We start from the raw sequence: 13,014 nt of genomic DNA, 5'->3' as shown, positions 1-13,014 counted from the left end.
AGTAATAGACTGGACAAGCTAGATTGCTGGACATCAATAGCAACAGTCTGTAGCTTAGATGGTGAACTCTCTTTTATACTGTAAGATCCCCAGGGTAGGGGCTATGGTGGACCATCACAATTATGTTGATCCAACCTCTCCCTTTCAGTGACACAGTAGATATATAGATGCAGGGGCTATTCCAGTTGCATAGGCTAATCTTGCAGTACTGAGTGCTAAGTCTTTCCTGGATTCAGAGAATTTCCCTTGTGCACAGGATCTGTCCCTAAGAAATCTACCAGGATTAAAGCCCAGGTCTAAAGCAAAGGAGCCTTCAACCTGGCATAAGTGTCCTCAGAGGTGTCCCCAAGATTTCTGAAATCCCTTTCCTGTATTGTGTTTGCCAGACTAGAGGATCTAGCCCTTGGCATTTTACACTTTTTAAGCAATTCCAAAAGAACAGCAGAGCAATTGCATTGCTTTTACTGCTGGGTTCTATGGTAAGGAAACCCCAGTGAGGGGAGAGCTCCTGCATCAAAATGTCTGTGAGATGCAATAGATGCTTTATGGACCAGAGAACGAAAATAAACTTTGGATTTTTGACACTTGGAAGCATGATGCAGTCTTGTTCGTATCTGGGGCATTGATTTAGCTGAAATATTGGAGAGTGAGAACTTCACGCTAATTGTTGACTACAGCCTTTGGCAGGGGCCAGATGAGTTGCAGCAACAGCCACAGATTAAGTACCGGAGTGTGAACAGCTTGTAACTGTCAAAGGCAAAACAACAAGATGTTTTTATGAAGTGCATCAAAAGGAATCAAAAGTCAACTAATGTCACATCACTTATTTGTTCAGGTCCAGAGCATGTTTTCTTGTACTAACTTGTGTTCAGTTAGGCAGTCAGTCATGTAATACGTACATGCAGCTCTACAGAAAACAGCATGATAACCATGCTAAGGTAATGTTAAAATGTTGGGGCTGAAATTAAAAAAGCCCAATATAGGTGAGATAGGCTTACATACTCTCAAAACAGTAAGTTCTTATGCTGCCTGTCAATTCAGCATGCTAGGCCAGGTCATAACTACTTAGGAAAATGTTGCTCTATGAATCTCCTGATCCAATCCAGCCATTCAAACAAAGAAGTGAAAAATGTGTGATTTTTTTTTTTTTATAAGTCTAAATGAATTTCAGCATTCCCTTTCTTTTAAGTACCCTTTTGCTATTTTATGGGAATCATGAAGAGTGAATGGGTGCCTTGGGATCTGGTTCTATAGGTCTCAATTCAAGTCACTGGGCAGAAGAGTTATCATTTCTAAATACTAATAAATGTTTGTATTAGCACTCAAAAGCTTCAGTGAAAGTTTGTGCTCATTGCGCAGGCACTGTACAAGCACAAATACACAGGTGCTGTACAAGCTCCTGCTCAGCAGACCTTACAATGTGAAAGGCAGTAGCAAGCAAAGGAACAGACCTGGGGAATAACTATGCAGGGCTTTTGCTTTGCTTTGTATTTCTTGTATATTAGCTGATACTTTTTTTTGCTTTGTTCAGATGAACCAGATTCTTTCAAAAGGTCCAGGTTCCTTTCTGTTTTTTTAGGGTTGGGCTGATGTTTGTCAGTACAGTCACCTGCCTCCAAAGACACTGCAAATACTGATGATGTCACATCTGTACTGTTTTGCAGAAGGCATGAACTGCATGAATAAAGATCATGGCTGCGCCCATATCTGCAGAGAAACACCAAAAGGAGGAGTGGCATGTGAATGCAGGCCTGGATTTGAGCTGGCCAAGAACCAGAGGGACTGCATTTGTATGTAGCGTTCTACACATTTACGGTTTCTCAAAGTAAAGATAAATGTTGTTGTTTATCTCTTTATCAATTTAGCTGATTGCTAAATTGGGGGTTGTATGCATGCATATGCCAGGACCATACATTGAAACTTGAGGTGTTTGATAAAGTGAAGTATTCAGATCAGTAGATTTTATAAAGTTTTACTGTTCAAGCACAGGACTGAAATTTACCCATTTTATACAAGTATCTGCACAAACACTCTGCACTGTTTAAATTTCACGTAAGTCCACTGAGGATACAATAAACAAAACTGTCTTAGCAGAGTGGAGAGGACATCAGATTCAGTTTTTCAAAGATCCTGGTGAATTTTCTGAAACTATTTTCTTCTCTAGTGACCTGCATTCATGGAAATGGAGGGTGTCAGCATACATGTGAGGATGCTGTTGATGGGCCCGTTTGTGGATGTCATCCAAAGTACATAATGCAGTTGGATGGGAAAACCTGCCTTGGTCAGTAAGCACTGGATGGAATCTTTTCCTTCAATGACTGCTGCTTATAATGGTTTCAGAAAGTTTCTATTTCTGCATGAGTGACATGTTTAAGTTATATGGCTGACTGGTTGCAAAAAAACTAGATCTAAGCAATCTTCAACGTATAGGGCAGATTCCTGGGAATAGAGGGAAGATGCCTTTAGATCACATTCCTGCTTCCCCTGAACTGGGGTCCAGGTTTGCACCTGGTATAATTTAGAGCAACCGTAGGGATGTGTGGAGGAATGGTCTGGTAGGGCACATTTTGCTGACCAGGGTGAGGGCACCACAATAGAAGAAAAGGCCTGGAGCAAGTGGTATAAAGCCAGCTGTACATCACCTGGAGAATTCCCCTGGCAGAGATATCCTCAGTTGCCCTGGAAGAGCTGCCTTGTGACTACTCAGTCTGGCCCAGAATGTTAAGAAGAAAATTAACTTATGTTTTTAAGAAACCATGAGACTCTCCCTTTCACTGTTGTAGTTTGAACTTTGTTCTGGTACCTGTGAGGAAAACTCTCTGGAACCAGAGGAAAATTCATTTTTCCTCAGTATTCCTACATACCTGAAGGCTAGGAGGTAGACAGGAGATCTCTAGACAGGAGATTTCATCAATCTCCTGTATAATGCAGACCACAGAATTTCTCCAAAAAATAACTTCATTAAAGCTCTAACTTCTGATTAAACTTAGAGCATAACCTGATAGAATGCATCCATTTTAGATGTAACTAAATGCTCTGGCAGATAAGGATGAATGCTTCAAAGACTAGTAAACTTTTTCCACTGGAAAAGTTCATTGACCACTGATTAAAAAGAAAAACATAATCCCAGCCATAATTGGTCATATTTTTCAGTAGCCTGCAAGCGATCCTGAATCGACTAATGATATTTTATTAACTCTTTTTTGTTACACTGTTCACCCTATCTGCTGCATTTTCTATGGTTCTAAGGTGAACATTTGGGTCTTTAAAAATATAAATTAAAATTAACAAAAAAAAGTGCCATCCCACTTTGATGAGGATATTTTTATGCTGTTCTATTTTCAAGCATTTATTTGTGACATTCAGTTTTTCATATTTCTGTGCATTCAGTTCCGCCTATGATACTGGATGTAAGTATCTGCATAGCTTGTAATTTAATTATTTTATTTTAGCATTCAAAGGGCATATAATACAAGAGAGTTATGATTATGATTACACCATTGTGCACTGACTTTTTTTTTTCCTGTTTACCTGCATTGCAGCGAGAGAGGAGACTGTGGTGGAGATCTCTGAAAGCAATGCCACAGGAGGAACTGATGTGGACAAACGGGTGAAACGGCGACTCCTCATGGGTAAAAATGGCCACCTGATATTGTTTTGCTCTAGGGTTTTTTTAAACTGGTTTCACACAATGAAAACCTATTGTCTTGAATAACTATTTCCCATTCTAGTTATTATGACTGCAGGGTAAACTCTGCCCTAGGAGTGACATATGTGACTCACTGAAGTGGAAGTGAATGGAATCTCCATTCAAAAAAAAGATTAAGGTCCCATAGTGCATAAATAACCATGTACTGTATCTGGGATGTTTGTCAATAGGAGGGGAGCCAGAGCCAAGAGACCTACTCTGTAAGTAACCCCTTGCCTACAGGGTTCTCCCTACATGCCTATTCTACCATTCACAGCGTAAATAGGACACGTGCTTAACTCCCATTAAAATTATTTATTTTAGAATCAGACTAAATGTGAAACTTTTGAACCCCTCAGAATGGGTGGTTTTGGTTGGCCCAGAGATTAAATGACTTTTCCAGTTTTATACTGAAAGTCTCTAATAGAGTTAGAAACTGAACAGAGATCTTTCAGAGTCCCTGGTCATTGTCTAAAACCTCTAGTCTGCATTTCCTGGCTATGAGACCTGTATTATGAACATCCAGATTCTGAGGGAAAACATCGTTCCAGTCTGCTTAGATGCTATTTAGAATGCAAACCCCAGCAGCTCTAGCCATGAGACAAGACTCAGGTAACAAATAGTTAAAAGGTGGAATGTGGACAAGGCCTGTTTGTATCTATATTTGGACTACAGATTTGGACTCCACATTTTTAACTCAGATGTGGGAACACAGTTAGGTCCTATACTACAGCCTTAATTGTGTTGTGAGTCATCAGCAGACAACTGCTTCCTTTAAATAAAGATACAACATTGTAAATCTGGTCTGTGGAAGAGGAGACTCTAGTACAGTTTCCTTTAAACTTGTTTTGAATATTGAAAGCAGTGGTGCTCAGCCTTTTAGTCTCACGTGCTAGATGTGTGGCACGGGGCTAATCCATGGGCCCCACATGGCAGGAGAGAGCCCTGTGCTATCCTGGCCCTCTGTACCTGAATCGGGCCCCACACCATTTTTTTCTATCCCGTGTTCTTGGATTGTCTCTACACTGCCTCTGCTTAGCTTTGTGCACCCGGATCAGGTCCCATGCCATCTCCCTGCAGCCCAGCACTCCAGGTCTAGTGCACAGGACCATGCTATCTGGTTCATGGGGTACCCTATGGCCTGGAAATGTGGCAGCAAGGAAGCAGCAATTAACATTGCCACCACTCCCCCCACCATCAAATTCTGGGAATCCCTGTGGGCCAGATGATGTGGCTCTGTGGGCTGTGGCTTGAGCACCCCTGATTTAAAATAGTGAAGTCTGTCTGTTTGTGCACCATTTAAAATGTATGGGAAAATTCACCATAATGGGAGGCCTGGTATGGGTTGAAGTCCACCCTTGAAATTATAGCTAAGGGGCAGTAGAGGAGAGACGCACATCCTCACTGTGCCTGCAAGAAACGCCAACCCCCTCACTTTTGTTTGCATGTGAAAGGGACATTACTTTTCCTCTTCATATTAGCACTTTTTTAATGTTTCTGTATGAGCTAAATCTAGCTGTTAAACATTTAATCCAGTGATCTTTCCAGGGACTGAATTAATCATAAAATACATATTTGGATATGGGGCTATAGGTTGTAGATGTGTTGATCTAAAGACATAGGGAGACAAGGTTCTTTGAGTAAATCGGATATCTTTTATTAGACCAATTCAAATAGTTGGAAAAATTCTTCTTAGCAAGCTTTCTGGTTTAAATACCCTTTGTCAGGCTGAGGAAGCATCTGCAGTTGGTGTGTGCTCCTCTTGGATGGGCTGAATAGTAAAGAAGCCAGAGGCTGGTATGCATGCTACAAAGGCAGTCAGTGAAGATTTCACAGATTTCATAGATGTTAGGGGTGGAAGGGACCTTGAAGATCATCAAGTCCAGCCCCCTGCCCAGTGGCAGGAAGTCAGCTAGGGTCATAGTTTCATAGTTGGTAGAGTTGGAAAGGACCTGAACAGATCATCAAGTCCGACCCCCTGCCATCGCAGGAAAAAGTACTGGGATCAAACGACCCCAGCAAGGTGTTCATCCAGCCTCCTCTTAAAGACCCCCAGGGTAGGAGCCAGCACCACTTCTCTTGGAAGTTGGTTCCAGATCCTAGCCGCCCTGACAGTGAAGTAGCGCCTCCTGATGTCTAGCCTGAATCTACCCTCTGCCAGCTTGTGACCGTTATTTCTAGTTACTCCTGGTAGCACTTTGGGGAACGTGAGCTCCCCCAATGCCGTCTGGTCCCCCCTGACTAGTTTGTAACAGGTCACTAGGTCCCCCCTCAGCCTTCTCTTGTGGAGGCTGAACAGGTTCAGGTCTCTTAGCCTCTCCTCGTAGGGCCTGCCCTGCTGACCCCTGATCATGCAGGTGGCCCTCCTCTGGACCTCTCCATGTTGTCCGCATCCCTCCTGAAGTGCGGCACCCAGAACTGGACACAGTACTCCAACTGTGGCCTGACCAGTGTTGCATAGAGGGGGAGGATCACCTCCTTGGACCTGCTTGAGATGCATCTGTGGCTGCATGACAAGGTGTGGTTGGCCTTCCTGACTGTGTCCCCACACTGTCGGCCCATGTTCATTGTGGCATCAATAATGACTCCAAGATCCTTTTCTGTCTCTGCACTGACAAGAAGGGAGTTCCCCAGCCTGTAGGTCTGCTGCTGGTTCTTCCTCCCCAGATGCAGTACCTTGCACAAAAGATCCCAGCAAGATAAGTATCCAAACGTTTCTTGAATGGGTCCAGAGTAGGCGCCTGCACCACTTCTGGAGGGAGTCTGTTCCAGGTCTTGGGGGCTTGGACAATGAAGACATTTTTCCTTATGCCCAGCCTAAAACAGTCTTGGTTTATGACTTTTAGTCCTTGTTAATCTCTTGGGGCACTCTGGTGAACAGACATCCCCCTGGATCCTGATGCATGCCCCTTATGTACTTATAGGCAGCCACCAGGTACCCCCCTGAGCCTGAGCTCCCCCATGGCTCTCAGCCTCTCATCATAAGGTCTATTCTCTTGCCCTCCGGTCATGCGCGTGCCTCTCCTCTGCACCCTCTCAAGCTTCTCAACATGCTTCTTGAATTGTGGAGCCCAGAATTGGATGCAGTACTCCAGCTGCGGCCTCACCAAGGCCAAGTACAGCGGATGACATCCTGAGATTTACTTGAGAAGCATCTATGGATGCAAGCCAGAGTTTTGTTTGCTTTACCAACTGTGACATCACATTGGTGGCTTATGTTCATCTTGCTGTCAATCATGACCCCCAAGTCTCTTTCAACCATAGTGCTAGTGAGTTGAGCGCCACTGAGCCTATAAGCATGCTGCAGGGTTTTTTTTCCCCCGAGGTGGAGTACCTTGCTTTTATCGGTATTGAACGTCATCAGGTTTGTATCCACCCACTTACTAAGCTTGTCCAAGTCAGCCTGGATCACTAGCCTGTCCTCAGGTGTGGACACTATGCCCCAAAGTTTAGTGTCATCAGCGAACTTGGCCAGTGTGCTTCTGACCCCAGTGTCCACATCGTTGATAAAGATGTTAAAGAGAACTGGCCCAAGGACAGAGTCCTGGGGGATGGCACTGGTCATGGAGCGCCATAATGATTCGCTACCATCGGCTACTACTTTCCAGGTCTGACTTTGGAGCCAATTTCCCAGCTGCTGGACTGTGGTATAGCCGAGGCCACAGTTGGCCAATTTTTCCATGAGGAGATCATGGGACACCAGATCAAAGGCTTTTTTAAAGTCCAGATATATGATGTCAATTTCTTCTCCCTTGTCCAGGTGATATGTCACCTGGTCATAGAAGGAGATGAGATTGGTCAGGCAAGACCTACCTGCGACAAACCCATGCTGGCTGTTCCACAGGATGTTGCCCTCAGCCATCTTATCAAGAAGGGTCTCTTTGATAATTTTCTCCAGAATCTTACCGGGGACTGAGGTCAAGCTGATTGGCCTATAATTCCCAGGATCTACTTTCTGCCCTTTCTTAAAGATGGGTACCACACTGGCCTCCTTCCAGTCTTCAGGTACTTAACCTGAGTACCATAAGTTTTCATATATCTTTGCCAGTGTTTGGGTTATGACACCTGCCAGCTCCTTGATGTTACTCCTTACTGCAACATGGTTCAAATAAGCATGCAGGACAGCTTTTTAGTGAGTATAAATTTAATGTAGCCTTTATTCATACTATCAGCCAGGTGACCAGATTGGCTGACAGCAGGGATGGTAAAAGTGAAGATGAGGAGTCAGTGGGTGAGAGACAGGATGCGGGGCGGGGAAGGGGAATGAATGTAGCTGGTAAATAGTGGAGAAGTACCTGGGGAGTCAGATGTCAGGCAGGTTATAATGTGTCATAAATCCAATCTCTATATTTAGTCCATGATTTTTTATATTCGGGAGGTTGATGAAGTGAAGTTCATAGGCTTGTCTGTGAAAAGTGTTTTGTAAGTTCCCTTTGAGGATTAGAACTGAGAGATTAGAGAGGGAGTGGTTTTCTTGTGAGAAATGTGCCCCCACAGGTAATTGGGTATTCTTGTCTTTAATAGATTTCCGGCGTGCATTCATTCTAGTACGCAGTTGTTGTTTGGTCTCTCCTGTGTATTTTCCATCAGGGCATTTGGTGCACTGGATGAGATATATTATATTTCTGGAGATGCAGGCATAAGATCCAGGAATGGTGGTGGTTTTGTTGTGGGGTGTAGTAATTGTGGAGATGGTGGAGATATGTTGGCAGGTTTTACATTTCTTGTACTGGCCTGGTCTGGATACATTCAGTGTATTTTGGGCTGTAAGAAGTTTGCTTCTGGTGATGAGGTTGGTGAAGTTCGGTGCTTGTTTAAAGGATAGCATTGGTGGTTCTGAGAAGATCTCTTTGAGAATTGGGTCTCCTTCTAGTCTGGGTTGCAGTTGTTTGAGAATTTTCCATATAGGTTCAAGAGAGGCGTGATATGTCATAACCAGTGGAGTGTGATTCATGGGGGTTTTCCTTCTGTACTACAGCAATTCTTCACATGGTATCTGGGTGGCTATTTCAAACATGTGATCTATTTTTCTGGAGGAGTGTCCTTGTTGAGTGAAAGCCTTTTTGAGATTTGTGAGGTGGCAATCCTTGCTGTTCTTCTCAGTGCAGATTCGGTGGTATCTGATGGCTTGACTGTCTATTACAGTTTTCTTGATGTGTTTAGGGTGATTGCTGGTTCTGTGCAGATATGTATGTTGGTCTGTGGGTTTCTTGTATAACATGGTCTGTATTTTACCATTCTGGATACTGATCATCATATCTAAAAAGGAAATGTTGGTGCTGGAGTATTCAAGAGATAATTGGATGGAGGGGTGATGATTGTTGAATTTCAATCAGAGATTGCAGGTTTTTAATCAAGATATATTGATGACATCTTCATTATTTGAAGTACAGCCAGGGTTTGATGGTATAGTACTTGAGGAATTCTTCTTCCAGGTGGCTCAGAAAAAGGTTGGCATACTGTGGGGCCATTTTGGTCTGGTCTTAAGTTGCAGCATCTGGCAGTCCTCCATCATCTGATGATCACCCAGCAGAAACATGTTGCAGTACAGTTCACAAAGAAGGTATATTCACAACTTGCCAGAATTCCCCAAGATGGCAGTAATCATCTACTGTTCTCTTTGGCAATCTCAGCAGAAAGAGCCAAGACTGCAGGAGCATGGATGCTGGGGCTGAGGTTTTAAAAAATAGGAGCTGGCATTAGGCTCTTAATTCCATACTTAGGCACCTGAATAAGTGGTTTTGCTGATAATTTTGCATGCTTTTCCTCCCAAACTTAAAGGGCAGCATGGGAAAAAGTACAAAGGTACTTGTTTGAAAATCTATTGAGTGAATAATTTAAAGCCAACATTATTGACCAGTCAGGGGTGGGAGCTATCCTTTCAATAGTGAATGAAAGGAGAAAGGCAGGACAGGCATAGGCCATGATGAGCCTTGAAAGTGAGGAAAATAGCTTGTATACAAAGAGAAAGGGTGGATATTGAAGTAACAAAGAGAGAGAAGATGTAATTAAGTTGTCCCGCTAAGAAAATTATCTTTGCAATTGCATTTTGAATGGATATGTGCAAGTCAAGACTGAATGCATCAAGGCCAGAGGAAAGAATGTTGCAGTAACTATTACATGAGATAAGAGCCTGGCTAAGAGCTGTGCCTGGGTCGATAGGACAAACTACACGTTAGAGTTGTTTTGTAGAAAGAGTCTGAGAGATTCATATGTCATCAGCGTGTTAGGACCTGAAAAAAATCCATGTCTAAGAAGATTTCCAGGTTCCAGGCTTGACTGACAGGCAGACAGGAGGGCTGTCCATGGTGACTGAGAAAGGAGGTCATGGGGGAGGGCTGAGGGAAAGTGGAGAGCTCTGCTTCAATCACATTAAGCTTGAATGGATATCCAGAAGGAGCTATCAGAGGAACAGGTCAAGTGCCGGTTTGGATGCAAGAGGGAGACATCTGAAGTACAGAGCTAGATCTGTGGATCATCAGCAGGGAGACGGTGGCTGAATTTGTGTTTGTAGATGGGCTTGTCCAACAGAACTAGGCTGAGGGAGAAGCAAAAGAGGAACCAAGGTCAGAGCTGTGTGGAACACCCAAGGAAAGCTGGAGATAGTGTAGGGGGGATTATGCCAAACAGCTTCCCTCACACACCCAGACATGTGTCCTGATCTTGTTACTGACATACCAGTTGTCTGTAGAGCATTTCCTAGTGCCTTGTATGTACCAGGTGAAATGTATAGTTAGGTATAATGTTGCAGAATAGCAGTGGAGTTGGATCTACTCATTCTATCATTACTACTTTTTATTTCTCTTTCTATATTCCTGTATGAATGTTACCTTTATTTTGTCTGTTAGAAACCTGTGCTGTCAATAATGGCGGTTGCGACCGCACATGTAAAGATACCTCAACTGGAGTTCATTGCAGCTGTCCTGTTGGATTTACACTCCAGCTGGATGGGAAGACCTGCAAAGGTAAGTTTTGCACTTTTGGCAGCCTACCTGCATAAATACCTTGTAGCAGTTGTACCAGTCTCCAGTGGAAATTCCTTGGCATCTTGAGAAAAGCCAAAGTGTAACTAGCCATGGGAAGGGACAAGGCAGGATGAGACATGCAGCTATCTTGCATATGCTGCCTGTTACACCAGTCACCAGGCTTAGATATGGAACATACTTTGCCTGTGACTCCCCTTCCCATCTCCAATATGGCCTCTTTCTCTGATCAGCAGGTAGTAATGCATTAGTGGTATAATGGCAATGAGGGGATCCTGTTTGTTCACAGGCAGAGATTTGCATACATCAATAAGGAGAATCAGACTGTCAACTTGGTATTAGGGCTCTAATATATGAAGACTCTAAATAGGAAGGCAGCAGTAGAATTATTTATGCTGGTCCAAGCAGCTATAATAAGAAATAATGGGTTAGAAATAAGCAAAGGAAAATCTAGGTTACACATTGAAATAAAATTCTCCAGGGTAAGATCTATGAGTGGTCTGCCAAGCAGAGTGATGGAATTCTCTGTGCTTGAGTCATTTAAAATGAGAAAAAGAACTCTTGCTGGCATGAGAAGGACAGGATGACACTAGTCTTTTCTGTCTATAATTTCTGCATTGCTTGGGAAAACAGGAGAGAGTAATAAAAAAAAAAAGTTAAAGTATTTTGTTTAAAACTCTAAAGGGTTTCCAAACAGTAAATGAGTTTATAATCTCCAGTGGTACGAGCTACGAAAAGTATTCCTTTATAAGCACATTTACACATGTATGTGAAAATGAGAGCCACATGTGAGATCAGTGGTGCTCACTCAATCTTTTGGCTGTGCAGGCCAGATGAGTGTGGAGGGGCCGTTCCCTGGGTGGGATCAAGCCCTGCGTACCAGGATTGGGTCCTGGGGCCCAGCATTACCTCTTGCTCCCCTGCATGGCAGAATTGGGTCCCAGTGGCCTGGCACCACCTCCTTCTGCCCCCATACAGGGATTGGTACTGGGAGGGCTTGGCACATCCCTCTTCCTGCAGTGTGCTGGGATTGGGTCCCAGGGGTCTAGTGCTACTTCCTCCCAGTCATCTGCAAGTGCTGGTATTGGGCCATTGCCTGAGGCCCTTTTCTGGCCCTGCATGCTGGAATTGGGCATCCAATCCAGTGTGCAGGGCCTGCAGCTCCCCAGGGTCTGGAAATCTGGCAGTGGGGAAGTAGTGCCACTGCTCTTCCACTGCCACACCCACAGGGAGCTCTGCAGGCTAGGTGACGCAAGGTTGTGGGCTGGGTCTGGCCTGTGGACCAGGGGTTATGCACCCCTGTGCTGAATGAAAGGGAATAGTGGAAATGCACATGAATTAAAAAGTTAATTTCTAGATCTGGATCTGAACTTCCCCACAGTTTGGTATTGTTCAGTCACTGGATTTAGTTTCAGGCTTTACTTGCTGAGAAATGAAACTCCCAGTCAGATCTGGTTGTTTCATCCATACGATGTGTCCATCTTTGAGACCAACTGACAAAAGGGCATCAGACATGTTCTGCTTATTTGCTAAATGCTTTTCCGTTACAGATATAGATGAATGCCAGGCCAATAATGGAGGCTGTCATCATTTTTGTAAAAACACTGTTGGCAGTTTTGATTGCAGCTGCAAAAAAGGATTTAAATTATTGACAGATGAGAAGTCCTGTCAAGGTATGTGCATGGAGACTTAGTAAAAGTAAACAAATCAAATTGGGTTAGACACCTATTACAGTGATGAAGTGCTAATTGAATAATTTCCAATTATTTATGGTTTTTCAAGGTATTTATGGCTTTTTTAAATAGGTATGTAGAGTTTTCTCTCTACAGCTGTTTTTAAAATCAGTGAAGAGCCAATGAAGAGCATTTGGCATGATGTTACAGTAGGACAGGGGTGTTAGAGATCTGGCCCACGGAGCCCCGTTATTTAGCCAGTGGTGCTGCCCAGGGGACTTGAACTGGAGCTGTGTGCTACGTGTGACATGCCCTGGGCCAACCTGTGCGCCACATGCAGCGTTCACTGGCTCTGGCCTGGGCCCTGTGTGCTGGAGATTGTGCATGGGACCATTAGGGGCACACACTGCATGCAGTGTATGGGGCCGGTCTGTAGGCCTGAGTTTGACTACAGTTAGAGATGCATTAGGAGATTGTCTGAAAAGTTATTCATTGTATAATAGATAATTATCTGGAAGAAATAGTGAGTAGAGAACATAATTTTATAACAGATAGCCCTTTATATAGGTCACACAATTTTTCATGTATTCAGTGGCTAAAGTCATTTACAGGAAATGAAGAGGGAAACAACCATACTTTAGCTGTAGTAACTGTTTTCAAATACAGATTA

The 13,014-nt window shown here is 43.6% G+C and overlaps 1 protein-coding gene across 4 annotated transcripts in view; it reads left to right on the top strand.

Moving 5' to 3' along the window:
* Nucleotides 1-13,014, top strand: part of SCUBE2 (signal peptide, CUB domain and EGF like domain containing 2) — a 74,075-nt gene that overhangs the window by 19,807 nt on the left and 41,254 nt on the right. For all 4 annotated transcript variants that reach the window (XM_059722668.1, XM_019477116.2, XM_019477117.2 and 1 more), the window contains exons 5-9: nt 1,665-1,790; nt 2,165-2,281; nt 3,543-3,632; nt 10,537-10,653; nt 12,222-12,344. In XM_059722668.1, the coding sequence (XP_059578651.1) occupies nt 1,665-1,790; nt 2,165-2,281; nt 3,543-3,632; nt 10,537-10,653; nt 12,222-12,344 (573 nt within the window). The remainder of the gene's footprint in view (nt 1-1,664; nt 1,791-2,164; nt 2,282-3,542; nt 3,633-10,536; nt 10,654-12,221; nt 12,345-13,014) is intronic.

This window comes from Alligator mississippiensis, chromosome 2 (assembly GCF_030867095.1).
Source record: "Alligator mississippiensis isolate rAllMis1 chromosome 2, rAllMis1, whole genome shotgun sequence".
Taxonomy (NCBI): Eukaryota; Metazoa; Chordata; order Crocodylia; family Alligatoridae; genus Alligator; species Alligator mississippiensis.
This window is presented reverse-complemented; position numbering and strand designations above follow the sequence as displayed.